Source organism: Gambusia affinis, linkage group LG05, assembly GCF_019740435.1.
Source record: "Gambusia affinis linkage group LG05, SWU_Gaff_1.0, whole genome shotgun sequence".
Taxonomy (NCBI): domain Eukaryota; kingdom Metazoa; phylum Chordata; class Actinopteri; order Cyprinodontiformes; family Poeciliidae; genus Gambusia; species Gambusia affinis.
In genome coordinates, this window is record NC_057872.1 from 24,282,754 (window position 1) to 24,298,018 (window position 15,265).

The 15,265-nt window shown below is 37.8% G+C and overlaps 2 protein-coding genes across 3 annotated transcripts; one reads left to right on the forward strand and one right to left on the reverse strand.

Moving 5' to 3' along the window:
* Positions 1-4,894: 4,894 nt before the first annotated feature.
* LOC122831179 (apolipoprotein A-IV-like) lies at positions 4,895-6,376 on the reverse strand. 2 transcript variants are annotated; one of them, XM_044117179.1, is made up of 4 exons: positions 6,290-6,376; positions 6,133-6,181; positions 5,837-5,987; positions 4,895-5,731 (listed from the first exon to the last, which is right to left on the reverse strand). In XM_044117179.1, exons 2-4 carry the CDS (start codon positions 6,170-6,172, stop codon positions 5,155-5,157), a joined length of 768 nt encoding a protein of 255 aa, XP_043973114.1. In that variant the 5' UTR covers positions 6,173-6,181; positions 6,290-6,376; the 3' UTR covers positions 4,895-5,154. The 2 variants fall into 2 exon arrangements, with proteins under 2 accessions (XP_043973114.1, XP_043973113.1); XM_044117178.1 differs by having other exon boundaries at positions 6,133-6,184; positions 6,290-6,363.
* Positions 6,377-8,810: 2,434 nt separating this feature from the next.
* On the forward strand, positions 8,811-10,202 carry LOC122831637 (apolipoprotein A-I-like). Its single transcript, XM_044117985.1, has 4 exons — positions 8,811-8,915; positions 8,997-9,048; positions 9,159-9,309; positions 9,395-10,202. The coding sequence occupies exons 2-4, from the start codon at positions 9,009-9,011 to the stop codon at positions 9,969-9,971; spliced, it is 768 nt and encodes a 255-aa protein (XP_043973920.1). The 5' UTR covers positions 8,811-8,915; positions 8,997-9,008; the 3' UTR covers positions 9,972-10,202.
* The last annotated feature ends 5,063 nt before the right edge of the window (positions 10,203-15,265 follow it).

Sequence of the window (15,265 nt, forward strand, 5' to 3'; positions counted from 1 at the left end):
TCATTTCACAGAGAGTCAATTGTTCACTTTGCTAGTTATGGCTTACAGATAATTAAAATCCAACAAATGAGCCAAATGAAAAGCTTCCCATTCATAGTATGAATAATAATACTTGGTTTGCATGATTTACCATATCAACAAAGTCACTAAAATAAATTAGAATTTTGACAATATAGTAATATACTGAGAAACACCTGTATAAATAAAAGCTTCGAGGTTAATTGAACTGATCAATGACTGCAAGAAGTTATGGATCAAATCTTCATGTGTCTGCGAGAAAATCTGTGGGGTCAAAATGACTATGGACAAAAAGTCCAAAACTTTTGCAAGCCAGAGTGGGTACATTTACCAAAGTGATGTAAGATCTTGGTATAAAAAGCTAAGGTAGTTTAGCAAAATCTTAGTTTAAATGAGTCCAAACGTATGAAGCTTAGTAGGAGTTGGTTGTTGCAGCTTTTAAATGCATTTTCAATCCAGTTTTTCCCAAAATAATTGAGGTAAATAGCATACATGTGAAATTAGAGGTGGAAAAATGTTTTCAATTATTTGAAATGGTCTCTTTTGTTTGTTTCAGCAATGAGTGAACACACAGTACTGTTTCCTTAGAGAGATAATACAATTCAGAGATGACATCCCTGGAAGTCTCTGTTCCCTTTATTTTTCTTAATTTTTAGATGGAAAGTCCTGTTTTGAGTTTCCAGTTTTATTCTGTCTGATCAAAGAAATCCATTCATACTCCACAACATCTGACATTATAATTTTTAACCAGTGTTTGGTACTTTCAGTCTCTGTACAGAAGAGGGCAGTAGAGGTATTGCACGTCTCAGCTTTGGCTGCTTCCCTACAGTTTTGTGACAGTTTTATTAGCACGTTTCAATATATTATGCAAGTAGGTAAAACATAACACATCTTTTATGGAAACTGATTACCTACATTATGGGTGTAATAAACCATTAAAGAGGTGACTGAGACTATAAAATAAATGTGATTGATTGGATTCATAAATGAGAGCACACTCTGAGGTGATGTGAGGTTCTTCTCTGCCTTCATCCATCTCCCTCCTGTTTCAGTAGGACACATTCAGTACCAGAGACTTTACAAGAAATGACTGGTTCACAGAAAAATCACCTCCACAGCACCAAATAAACATGATACAATATTTATTGATTATTTTGATTTTATCACTGCACATCTGCTAAACTTAGAGATAATCATTAGATAAACTCACCTTTACTGGGTTGAAGAATTATGTGAAAACCTCCCGAAGAGCGATACAGCGGCATGAAAAAACAAACAGTGGCCATCTCAAAAACTGACCTCTGAGCACAATATAACTGTTTCAATTTTGTGGATTCCCTTTAAACTATTTGTTTGTATTTCTACCAATTTTTTTATCTTAAAATGTTTCAGCTCTGTAATGTAATAAATAACATGTTGTTTCTCATTACTGGTCAGCATTGCAATATGGGCCACTATAATATATTTACAAATTTTCGAAAATAATGTGAATATGTAAAATGAGAGATGATAACCACTATCTCTTGACTTTGGCTTTGATTGCAGAGTTCTCATCCAATAATCATGCAATTACATCCATACGGCACAGCGGGTCATGGGTTTGAAGATGACTATCTTTTAAATCAGGGCTCAGAGCCACAAATGTGACATCAGGTTGAGAGTGCAATAATACTATTCTGACAAATGTGGCTGACAAATTTGTTAACAATTGAACTAAATCTACTTAATTGTAACTTCAGATTAAAGTTAGAGTTGATTAGGTTAAGCTGCTCTGCCACAATTTCAACACGGGGTGGCAGTGTAGCACCTTCTACCGATTTAAGAGGTTCCCCCTTAATCATGGGAATCCAGCTCTGCAGTCAAATGCTAAGTTAAACTGTAGAATCAGTCTCAATTGTTGAATAACTATAGTACAATATAACAGGACATAGTGCTTCATCTAGCAAAACCAAATAAGAACTTGTTGGGCTGGTTCATGAACAGAGAAAATATAACTTTAAATCCTTTTATTCATTTTGAGTTTAAAGATCTACAACAGCAACCTTAGCAATTAACACAGGTACTCAGGTGGTGTGTCAAATGTTGAGAGATCAAGAGGAAGTTTTGACAGCGATCCCACACATAGACTGACTGACTGACTATTTTGTTTACCTAAGAACCACAGACAACGTTTATGAGTTTTCAACAAAGCTTCTGCAGAAGGGGAAGACACAGAAAACTGCTCCTCAGAACAGTTCACCATGTGTTCTGAAACTCTGCAGTAGAACTTGCCTTTTATTAACATAAAACAAAAGCAAGGGGGCTGGTGCTGATAAGATTAGGAGCCCCCAGGAACTAACACATAACAAACACAGTTTTACAACTAAGGAATCTCTATGTAGGGGGCACAGACTAGAAACAAACACAGTTTTACGACTAAGGAATCCCTCAGAAGACCATCTTCAAAGAACATGTTTTAAGGGTTAAAGAAAGGTTAGCTCTGTCTCACACACTTTAACAAATTTCTCGTCTCTGGGGTGTGAATACTAAACCTATGAGTGGAAAGCAAACTGGTAACTAATTATGTACGAATGATAACAAAACATAATTATTTTAACTCTAAGTGGAGAAAAGTGAGATTTACAGAACTATAACAAAGCTACTTAATACAAAGTACTCTTGCTACACAAGAAAAATGAAGGTACTAACGTGAAATAACTGGCTACTAACAACAACTGACTTTTGAGTATCAATGCTGATCAGAGCCACAGAAATTACAGCATATAATCTGAATGTTACCAAAATTTCATTCTTCTGAATTAGTTTGTTTTGCAATCAGTTATTTAAAACTATGGTGAATCACAAGGCGCCTGTGTGTTGGAGAGTGCTTTTAAATCCCTGAGTATGGTGTCAGTTTGTTAAGTATCTGAGCTGCTGCACTCAGTTGGCATTTCTGTAGAATTCCTCGTCACTGTTTAAATCTAAAGTTACTTTTGCCTTGTTTGTTATTGGTTTATGCAGATACATCACCTTTCAGCTGCGACAGACTGGCGACCTGTCCAGGGTGAACCCCGCCTCTCGCCCGGAACGTAGCTGGAGAGGAACCAGCAACCCTCCCGACCCCATTAGGGACAAGAATGAACAGAAAATGGATGGCTGGATGGATGGATCACCTTTCAGCAACCTTCATCTGCATTCTCTGCTGTGCTTATTATTTTGTCTTTGATGCTTTTATACACATTTCTTGATTGTCGTAAAGAAAGTCATCATAGCTTGTCTGACCACAACTGGAAGAAACAAATCTTTAGAATTAATGATATATGTCTTTTAAACCGAAATTACTATTATCCTCTTTTTAGTGTCCATCTTTTCAAATGGTTGCCTTTAAATTGGCTTTCTCTTTTTAATGAAATCCACAGCAAAGGTGACGTGGCATATAAGACTGAATTCCCCTTTTGTTGCCATCCCTTTTCACTGGGTCATTAGTACATTTTGTATCAAAAACAACATTTGTCTAATTCTAAGATTTCTTTCAAAATATTATTTCATAGCTGCTTTTGTTCTCCTTTTTGTAATCTCTTGCAAATTGTCATTAATGCTTTATAAATGTGAAAAGGTAATATATTTTACTGCCACTAGGATGCACAGTTGAGTTTCTGTTTTCGCTCTTCTCAATTTTTCAGGTTTATTTGCTTGTAAGTCTTGTAAAATCAGACAAAGGGGAAAATGTTTGAGCGTTTGTTACAAACCACTGATCTACAACCCTTCCCGGTCTTTAATGGCACTGGGTCACTTTAAAACTGAAACTAATTCACAAGTAATGACTTCTTACCACCACCAAAATAAAACCAAGTTTCTTTTTTGCATGTCGCATCATGTTCTAGAAAACTCACATTATGCCCCAGATTTTTTAACTTCTCATTGTACCAACAGCTGCCTTTACCGTGGCCATTTGGACCAAGTTCTTAATGCCTCACATTGACTGATAAGGCAGCACGAACAGCTCTAATCAGCAATAAAACAGGCTGGAACATGAAAATGGAAGATAAGATTTGCCATTGCAGAGCCTCATAGGGTTTCAGTTAGCTTCTTGCTTCTTAGAATTTCCCTAGAGCTAACATTTTCGGATAATTACACAGATTACAGAGATAACAAAAAACACAAACTTTATCTTTACCTCATACAAATTACTGTGTTTGGTTAAAATGTTTGTGCTCTCAGCCTGGAATCAAGAATTACAGCTTTTTGTGTGAAAATATGTAAAAAACTAAATGTGTAAAACTTCCTGTCAAAACTGCCAACAAGACAACATTTCAACAACATTGTGAAATATATTTTGTAATATGTTTTTTGATGGTATTGGAGAACAAACGTGTTGTGTGTGCATGCATGTTTGCTCTATCATTGCTGGACTCTAACCCTCCACGTTGGATGCTGGCACTGTAAGCATGGAGGTGAAGGCCTGAACTAAAAGCAGAAAAGGGTAGATTGCACAATCTAAAACAGCATCGAAACAAGCATGTAATGTGAAAATTAGGTATGTATTTTTACCAAAATATTTTATATGTGAAGACATTTGCTTATCTTACTTTCTCCCACAATGGTGTTGGTCCATCACGTCTTTTTGAGTAAGATTTTTTTAGTGATAACACACTAAAGCTTTCATGGCAAAAACAACAGGGAGCCTGTGGAGAAACTCCAAGGCGAAACTGTGATACAAGCCAAAACATGTTGAGGCAAAGTGTATAAAGTCAAAATACTTATTGCCTCTTGGGAAAAACACAGCACATGTCTTTGTTGTGGCTAATGAGAGGTCTGTGATTTATGGAAGAGCAAATATCTTCCCATTAGTCTCTTATAAAATTGCATTTATACACAGATGGACAAAGTTCAGACATTTTTATGTGGTATTTTTATTTTAGATAACTTAAAGAAATTACAAAAATGCTCACAGTTTTTTTTTCCACAACACAGAATAAACAGTATATATATACATGTGGACAAGTGCAGGGTCTTGCTTGTTTTTTCAGTATTCAGCAATAAATATAACATGGATATTCAGACAGTTTGGTGTCATTTACAGTACAACATCAGTATCTCGTTGTTCATCCTCCATATGGTTTGTGTTAAATTATGTCTGCAGAGACTGAAGATGACTTAGTTGGCTTCGAGGAATGACTGGTAGAGAGACATGAGCTGGGACTGGAGATCCTGAGCATAGGGGTCCAGTTTCTCTCTCAGGTCCTCAGCATAGGGAGCCACAATTTGCTTCACCAGACTGGCTCTCTGGGTCAGTTCTACCTGGACCTTCTCGGTCATGGGGGCAACGCTTTTCTGGAACGCTTCCAGGTGCCGGTCAACCTTTTGCTTCAGGTCATCTGTGTAGGGCCCCAGTTGAGCCTGTAGGTCCTTCACGCTCTGCTCCAGGTTGGTCTTCAGCTCTTCGCTCTTTTGAATCAAGGTGGACCTCAGCGCATCGGAGTCCAGCGAGTCTGCGTAGGGGGCCAGCTCCTGCTTGAGCTGCTCAACCCTCTGCTGGATCTGGGCCTTCATGTTCTCTGTGTAGGGCTCCAGTTTGCCTCTGACAGAGCTGAGCTCTTGGGTCAGCACACTTTTCAGCATGTCAGCCTCTGTGGTGATCTTGTTCATCAAGTCCTCGGCTGCGGGGGAAAGCTGCTCCTGCAGGGTCACAGCATACTTGCTGGCTAAGTCAGCACTCTCTGTCAAGCGAGCACTAGATGACCAAAACAAAACAAAATGACTGTCAGAATATCTATGATTGTGTAACATGTTGCAGGACATAAGCCTCCCCCCTCCAACTCTCCCTCACGCAACTTACTTAACTTCCTGTCCAATTGGTGAGCTCCTAATCATCTCCAGAGTATCATCAGCTGTTTGTGTGGCCTTGGCAATGTAGTCCCAGAAAGCATCAGTCAACACTTCTAACTTTGGCTTTGGAGCATCAGCATAGAAAAGGTTGGCATTGCAGCCTTCCAAAATAAAGATGTCAATAAAGGTTATTTTCAGATCTAACTTATTTTATCACTATTAATTTATTTATTGTTATTATTGTAAGTCCCTGTTTATTTTATTATTACTCTTTCAAATTTTTTAATTTAAATGAGATCATCTTACCAGAGAGCACTGCGGCGATTAGCAACACAAACACCTTCATGACTTCAACCTGCTGAAAGACATTAATATTTAATAAGCAATTCCTACTATTAAGGCTACATCAACAATTTTAGATTTTGCTGTAAATATGTAGTCTGAAGCGCAGTGCTTGTCTCACCTGCTTTGGGGCGTGTGTATCTTTCAGGGCTAACCGTGTTAGTAACTGTGTCTCAGTGTTGCTTCCGTGTGTATATATAGAAGTCAGATGACTGTTGTAGTCAAGAGCCCAAAGTCCAGGAGTCCCTGCCATGCTGTCACAACAGCTCTTTTTCTATATCTGCTGGTTTCTTTTTAGATATATTTTCACTGAATTGCTGAAAGATGGAAAATATATACAGAAAAATCTGCTTTGATTTTCAATAGTTTCACTTCCTCCCTAAACTGTTTGCAGAAAGCTTTAGAAGTGTGCAGCTTTTAAGGTGTCAACATCGTCCTGCACTACCAGTCACTAGATAACTTAAGATGACCCTGTTAGACTTCTGGAATTTGTCTTCAGGTCAAGCTTCACGAATTAAGCGCTATCAAGATTGATCCACTTAGATTGTTTATTTCTTAATTTTAGCCACTTGAATTCATGGTGGATATTTTCTAAATGGAATTAAGTTTTAAATAAATAATGAAGATTTTTATCTCATTTAAGGGTTTTCTTTTATTTATTCAGGAGATACCTGTTGGACATTTCTATTTGAGTTCTGGTCTGCTCTGCACCCCAGAACCAGAACCAAACGAGGAGAAGCGGCATTTAGCATCTATACACCACAAATCTAGAACAAACTTCCAGAAAACTATAAAACAGCTGAAACATTGACTTCTTTTAAATCTCAACTAAAACCCACTTGTTTAGAGTCGTATTTGAAACGTAATCAATTGCAAATTTATTGACAGAATCTGACTTGATGTTGTGTTTTGATTGTTGATTCTATGTTGCATTGTGTTTTTGTGTTTGATTTGATGTAAAGCACTTTGAAATGCCTTGTTGCTGAAATGTGCTATACACATAAAATTTGATTTAATTTTGATTTGATTTGATTTGACTACTAAAGGAGATATTTTTAAATGCGTGTGAGGGAAATAAGGTAGGATAAGTTTAGACCCAAACAAAACTTTGGGACAGCTTTGTCCCAAAAATATTTAGGTTAGTGTTCTGCTGGAACATAATGCTCCGCCCCAGTCTCATGCCTTCTGTAGCCTCTAGCAGATTTCCTCTCCTTTAGCTTTCTTAACACTTTGCGATCTTACAAGGTGTTATAAGGAAAATTTTACTTACTTACTTATCAGCTCTAATCAGCTTGTCTGTCCATATTAGAGAAAAAGTTAACTTTCGGTCTCACCTAACGAGAGTATTTCTTCTACATGTTAGCTGTGCATCCTTCATAGCTTATTACAAACGGCAAACTGGAGATTTTTGGCTTTATTTCAACAATGGCTCTCTTCTCTCCACAAAGATGTGCTTTCAGATTTGTGGAGAGCACAACTGATGATTGATTCTTCTAATTGTGTTTTAAATCAATGTATGGATTTCTTGGCTGATCGCCATATCTTGGTTGGTTTGCAGCTGTGCCATATTCTTTCCATTTGTGGAAAAGAAGTGGAGATGGTGGAGGAGTGTAAATAACTTGTTTATCACCTGGGCGAAGACTCAAAAGTAGATGAGTTTTCATTGATCAATTGGAATCAAGTGGCAGGAGGATGATGGCGATGCATATTTTTATGTGATTTTAATTGCGTTCCTTATTTAATGAAAACACCACAATTGCAAATTGTGATTTTCCAATCTTAGCAGAATATCGACGAAGTTTGGCGCGCATATGTAATGGGAACACCGCTAATGATGCCGTCTACAAGAAAGTGAAGAAAAGACTCCTCAAAGGAGCTTCAGTCCACTTCCTTTTGCTTCAAAATGTGCTACTTCTCATTGGTTTCTTGCATAAAACCCCAATGAAAGATACAATGCACTCAAGTTTCTTGTCGCAATTTTACAACACATTAGAAAGTTCAAAGGATAGGTGCACTTTTGTTACTTTTAACACTATAAATGGCCTTATATTGTTCTTTAAGTGAAAAAGACTCATAAATCAAGAAAACTCTAAAATGTGTTTATGAGAATTGACCTTTGACTCGTCTAAGTGAAGCAGAAGCTACTTTGTCCCTCAGAGGCTGACGACGCCTGAATGCACTAACCTTTGGTCAGACAGATATGCAGGACTGCTGAACATTGGCATGACACAAAAGCAACAACTATTAATTGCCCTGAATGTTGTTGGCACAATATAAAGATTACAGAAATATGCTGTATGTCTACTTGAAGTTGGAATTCAGTGACAGTAATGTTGTGGATTCTCTCTGTAGTAAAAACTGAAGGTTTTCAGATGAACATAAGGTCAAACAGAGTTAACACTATGGATTTAGTTTTACTGTTGTAATCATGAAGCACAAACACATTTTTAGGCAATAACAGTGTAATCTTGATTTTACATTGATCATTTCCTCTTAAAGTGGTAAATGTACAGGATAAAACCAATACTTAAATGACATTGCTGGGACAGAAGGGACCTGTACTTGTTACATAGATTGTCTGCTACAAAATATCAGCAGTGATAGAAGGGTGAGGCAAGGTGACAGCAAAGCACTACCTCTTGGACTTTGGGATCATTACTGTCCAAATTCACTATATAAGCTGCAGAGCTTCATTACTTCGACACCAGCACAACTGAGCGGATTTACAGACACTCTTGTAAACTCAGGTAAGAAGAGGAAATTGATTAAGCTCTTTTCATCTAAGCTTACTGAAGGAAAATGCTTTAATTTTTTTTTTCTTGTTGTAGCTTCAAAGAGCCATGAAGGTCCTTGCTGTGCTCGTCCTGGCCGTTTTCACCGGTAAGTAACCTGGGGGCAAATCAAAAGGAAGCTTAAAGTCTCGTTAATGACTGAATTATACCTTCAGACAGCTGCCGTAGTTTCAAGTTGTCCTTCTATCCGTCCAACAGGCTGCAATGCCAACCTCTTCTACGCTGACGCTCCCAAGCCACAGCTGGAAGTAATGACTGATGCTTTCTGGGACTATGTCGGCAAAGCAACCCAGACAGCTGATGACACCCTTCAGATGATCAGAAAGTCCCAGTTTGGCCAGGATATCAGGTAAGACATACACCATCACATGAAGCATGGCTTTCATTTAGTTTTTGCAGAGTGTAAACTCACTGTCTCCTGTCGCTTTGTTCAGTGCCCGTCTCACCGACGGCGCTGAAGCAGCCAGCCAGTATGCAGTCACCCTGCAGGAGCAGCTCCCACCCAGAGCCCAGGAACTGATCACCAGAGTCACCCAAGAGGCAGAAGATCTGAGAGATCGCTTGAACACCGACCTGAACAACGCCCGGGAGAAGCTGGAGCCCTACACTGAGAACCTGAAGGTCCAGATCAGGGAGAGAGTGGAGCAGCTCAAGCAGGAGCTGGCCCCCTACACCGAGAGTTTGGATACTGAGACCCTGAGGACCACAGTCATCCAGAAAAGCGAGGAGCTGAAGACTCAGCTGGAGCAGAGTGTGCAGGAGCTGCAGACTCACCTGGGGCCCTACACCGACGACCTGAAGCAGAAGGTTGACCAGCACCTGGAAGACTTCAAGCAGAGAGTCGCTCCCGTGACCGAGAGAGTCCAGGACCAGCTCACACAGAGAGCCCAGCAGGTGAAGGAAATTGCTGCCCCATACGTAGACAACCTGAGGGAGAGGCTGGACCCCTATGCCCAGGACCTCCAGACTCGTCTCACCTCCCTCTATGAATCCTACATCAAGGCCAACTAAGTCAAACTCCAGCTGACTCTGAACTAAAAGAAACTGCTTCAAATAAAACAGAATTTTCTCCCGGATGCCAGAAACATGGCAGTACAACTTTAATTTACCTGTTTTGGAAAAGCTACAGTTGTTAGTTCATGTAATAGTGTCAAAAAGGTGATACATAACAAAAGCATGTTGGTCTGTGACCACAAGGTGTCCGCTCCCTAATTTATGAAAATAAAACAAAAGCAAAAGAAACTTGAGATTCTTGTGTATTTTTGTTTATGAAATGGGTTGAAGTTTAAAATGTCTTTGTAATATTTTATTTTCCAGACTTTGAACAAAAAAGACAGAATATGCCAAAGGGTTATAAAAAACAAAATAAAAACAACAGCAACTGTTGCATTTATAAACAAGCAAAGAAATATTCTGTAAAAATTATGCATAAAGGTGAGATTTTACAGGAATTGTCTTAACATTACACCTATATTGAAGATCAGATGGTAATGATTGGGGTCTTATGGGAAATGAAAGGTAAAGAAAACCTTTATATTTAATTCTTACTTAATGGTGCTTATTTAGTTATTATGTTCCATTTTATGGAAGGGTTTTAAAAGAACATAAATGTGTGACGTGTATTAGACTGTAAAGTGTCTCATTGCAGACAATTCTTCCTAATTACTAGTAGTTTTCCTGTCAATATGAGCTGTGGATTAGTACTGCTCCTCAAACGTTACCATGGTCCTTTTGCCAATACTTTTTGTCAGAGTTTTGCAAATAGTTATCTCATGAATAGGTTTGTCTCTCTACTCTAAGCTGGAGACAAGGTGAGGTGGACCATGCTATTCTTGGAGAAACCAGTTTCAGCGAGTTCAGAGAGCCCCCTCTACTCCTTATCTTTAAGTTTCTGTTTTATGACCGACCCCCACCCTGCTTTCAATAAAACCAGGCTGCTGCAGGGGGACAAGCTGGAGTTGTCCTGAGGCACCACTGAGACTCTCCCTCTTTGCAAAGGCTGAAGTGACACTACTTTCTGTGGGGTTCTTTATAAGTACAGGATAAAATTCTCAACACTTTTGTCAGGCGCTGTAGGTGCTGCAATGGCAAAGAGTTGTGAATTTTAGACAGGCATATTCAAAACAGACCATCTGAGTGGATTTAGTAAAGCAATTATTTCATGCAAAATATTTTTTTTTATATCAAAACCTTTTTTATTATTAAAGAATCTGTAATTAAAGCAGGGTAAGGAGACTGAGGTCTTAGCATAAAATAAAGTGTATTTTAAACTGAAGTGTTCAGTTTAGTCAGTGATACTTTGAATCCTGAAACCTGCTTTAACACCTAAAAAAATTGTCAAATTTTATAAAATAACAAAACAGCTTGTTCTTAACACTAGACATCAATGACAAGTAAAGACATTAATGAAAACTTAGAAAGAATTGAGTAACACGCTTTTTCTATGTTCCATTTACAAACGCTCCCCCAACACCCTCCTCCACGCCCTCGTACGATTCTCTTTTGTGTACTGTGGAGGGCATGTTCAAATTTGTTTTCACCCACAAGTCTGGATCTTCGTAAAAACATCCTGATCCTTCCTTGTTTTTTTGTTCTAAATCACTTCTCTTTTCGTGCCTCCAAACCTTCAGGAAGATTACTCCCACGCTGACTTACCCAGTGGCAAACAACATTCCTCTGTTCTGCCCCCAGCTGCTACAAGACCTAAAAACACTGTTAACCCTCCACAGACTAAACAAGAAATAAGACAATACATTTTAACCCAAATAACACTTGTTTGGAAACCCAGGTTATGGGGTTTTCATTTCTGCCAATTTTAGGCAGCACTGACATTCCACATTAGCCTTTTTAAGATGCTCGTTTAGGTTGAAAACCTAACAAGGGGACACACAGTTGGGTTCTGGGTCACACACATTAATGTCACAAATGCATGGATACAGTAAGCATGTGGAAGAAAGTGCTTTGTGAGAAATGAGACCAAAATCCATGTTTTGGCTTATATTTAAAACATAATGTTTGTTGGAAATCTAACTGCAAAGCTTTTCTCCAGCAGGAACAAGAAGCCAGTTAAAGTTGATGGGAAGAAGGATGTAGCTAAATGGATGGCAAAGAAATTCTTAGGCTACAACAGACCAAAACATATTCATGTGTTTGAACATATTCATGTGTTTGAACACATGAATATGTTTCCAAAGTTCAGACCAGATCCAATCAAGAATGTTCTGCAAGGCTTATAAATTAATGTTTGCAGATGTTCACCTTCTAATTTGACTTAATTTGACCTATTTTGCAAAGAATGTGTAAAAGATTATGTGCAAAGTTGGTAAAAAGATAAAGCCCCCCCCAAAATTGCTATAACTTCACTCAAAAACTCAAGTTTTTATTTCTAAAAATGTTCAAAAATCATAAGTTTCCTTTTGTTTTACAATTATGTGCTGTTTTGAGTTGGTCTATCAAATAAGACAACAAGTAAAATAAAGTTTCAGGTTTTAATGACATAAATTGAAAAAATTTAAGAGTTAGGAATTTGTTGCAAAAATAAAGAAATGGGATTAGCTAACGCACACAATTGTGTTTCCTTACTTTTAATGTTTCTTTTTTGAATAGTGGAAACAAAGGATGCAAATCATTCCCACGTTTTATCCCTATATCTTCTATAGCAGTACATATATGTTTTAAAAGGGACAGAAGACTTTTTATATATACCTTAGCACTAACTTAAAGAAACATCTTTCCTCGTCTTGCACCAAGATGCATACCCAAATACAACCTTTCACACATTAGATGGTTTTTTCCACTTCATTCTTGTTGATTATATATTCCTCCTGACATTAGCTGAGTCAAAACAATGACAAACTCAGCAATTCCTAAGATTTGATTTCCTTCTACTCCCATCAGCTGATACCTCTGAGTCAGAATCAGATGATAAGAGGTTTTTTGAGTTCATTTTTGCCATATCAAAGTGTTTCCAGCTTTCTGTGCAGAAAACAAAATATGTTTATCTACGTACATTAAAGTGAACATGTGCTTCTAATTAACCTGTAATAATATTACTGACACATCCAAACAAATTCCCTTTTGTTCGGTGATTAAAATCCCATCAGCCAAAAACCACATTCATCGGGGTTACATTCATTCAGTGCTCTGTCTGCCGACCCCTGACATCAGACATTTGGTGTTTTCCTGGAGCAAAAGAAGAAGCATCTGCAGATTGGATGACTCTGTCAGATTTTCACTGTATTACCTCATATGTCTTCTTGAATCTGTCCCTTTCACTTCCCTTTCTGTACTGCCTTTTGTCCTGAAAGCCCCTGAAAAACAAAACTGAGCAGTCAACCCTAAATGATCTGCCTGAGTAAACTCTGACTTCTTTGTGTGTTGTGTGCTAGAGGTAGCACATTCCATCTACACAATACAGGCACCAAATTTATTTGATTTTTTTTGTGTTGAAGCAGGTTTGGACTGTAAGAACTTTTCTCAGAAAACATTGTCTTTTTCTGGTGGTATTGTTACCACATTTAATGTGCTCCAGAGATTAAAAACAAGATTTTTTTTCAATGTGTTCCCTTTCTGGAATAGATTGGTTATCATCATGATTTCTGTGTGACACAACTCCTCATTCCAAACCCTCATTAATCACTATTGTGTTGGAACATTAGGATCAAAGGGCTTTAGCTATGTTTGCTGTTATCACATTTCAAGGAAAGTAAATAAGTTCTCTCATTAGAATACAGTCAGGCTGGCTGTCATGTGGAGGCGCAGGGGTTAAGCACAACCCACATATGGAGGCCTTAGTCCTCGATGTGGCTGTTGCAGGTTCGATTCCCGGCCTGGCAATCTTTGCTGCATGTCTTCCCCTTCTCTCATTATCCACTTTCCTGTCAATTAACTATCAAATAAATTCGACTAGAGCCAATAAAACCTCGTTTAAAAAAAGAATACAGTCAGGCTATTTATTACACTTAACCAATCAATGGATAGTTACAGTGACGTCACTCAGTTATCACACAGTCCTGTTCCCATGGCCTCACACCAATTACATGAACAACATATTTAAACTTTGTTCCTATGTAAATTGGATGTCAGTGAACATAACACTAAACAGAAACTTAAAAATCTAACAACAAAGAGGTCAAGTTCTAAAGGGCAAAGATGTTTAAACGTGGCCACATAGGCAGTCTGGGTTCCACAGACCCAAAACCATTTATTGCTTCTCTGATGATGAATTTATGACTGCAAAGCACCACAGATTAATTTGGTTTCTCTTTCAAAATGTGTAACAGATCACTTCAGCTATGCATTAAAGATTTAATTCTTGTGTATGGCTTTTGAGTCTTTTCTTGTTCCACTTGTATCTGGCAGCAAAAGCAACAACAATGTTCTAAGGCTCTAATTAGAGCGATAAAATAATAGACTTGTCTGACTGAAAAACCCAAGCATGTCTATAATCAAAGTAGCAACACAGTCCATGACACGTTTGTGCAACAACACAAATATTTACTGCTTAGCATGTTTAACCACAAACCTCATTTTACTTTGCAATTTACTTTTCTCCTACACTCTCTGAGGTAAAGCTGATTTCGTAGCATTTATTTTATTCCATGGCATCCACACTTAATGTTCCCTGATTTACTCATTTTAATCCTTTTTTTGTACAGTGGAATTTCCATCCCACAAGTCTACACATGCACATTATGCCATCAGGACATCCTATTTGTTGGAGAATCACATATCTACTGTTTGAAAGATGAGACTGCATAAAAAAGGAGCTCTTTGTGATGGAGGTGGTTGTGTTATCTCTTTGTGGGGATAAATGCTAATGCAGGTGATTTGAATGAAAATGTAGATGTGGAAAGCTGCTTTACATCCTGGTGTTAGACAATGCTTTTGGTTGAGAACTGATTTGTCAACAATCAGAGAAAGAAAACCCAGTTAACACAAACCTGCAATAAAGAACAGCAAAGAAAGTATTCAGACTGACTTTCTGGATAAAATGTAGAGACATACAAATATAAAAAATATAAATCCTGTTTGTGCAAAACAAGAAAAAAAACCTCTTAGATATAACTTAGATCACTGTTTTTTAGCTCATTAATTCCAAAAAGGTGTAGCTTAGTCCTTTTTTCAGCTTCTCATGTTTTTTTACATTTCACATGACAATTAGGCTACATTAGATTTAACCTACTGAATTATTCACTGTACAACAAATGCAGCTAATAACATTTCACTTCAACTGTAAATATGTAAGTAATTATACACAAATGTTTGTTTACAGTTTGATTTACTACTCTTAGACAATGCATTTC

Coding starts and splice junctions, on each gene's coding strand:
- LOC122831179 (XM_044117179.1), bottom strand. CDS start 6,172: ATGAAGGTGTTTGTGTTGCTAATCGCCGCAGTGCTCTCTG. Junction 5,988..6,132: donor AATCGCCGCAGTGCTCTCTG/GTAAGATGATCT, acceptor TTATTTTGGAAG/GCTGCAATGCCAACCTTTTC. Junction 5,732..5,836: donor CCAATTGGACAGGAAGTTAA/GTAAGTTGCGTG, acceptor TTGGTCATCTAG/TGCTCGCTTGACAGAGAGTG.
- LOC122831637 (XM_044117985.1), top strand. CDS start 9,009: ATGAAGGTCCTTGCTGTGCTCGTCCTGGCCGTTTTCACCG. Junction 9,049..9,158: donor CGTCCTGGCCGTTTTCACCG/GTAAGTAACCTG, acceptor TCCGTCCAACAG/GCTGCAATGCCAACCTCTTC. Junction 9,310..9,394: donor CAGTTTGGCCAGGATATCAG/GTAAGACATACA, acceptor CGCTTTGTTCAG/TGCCCGTCTCACCGACGGCG.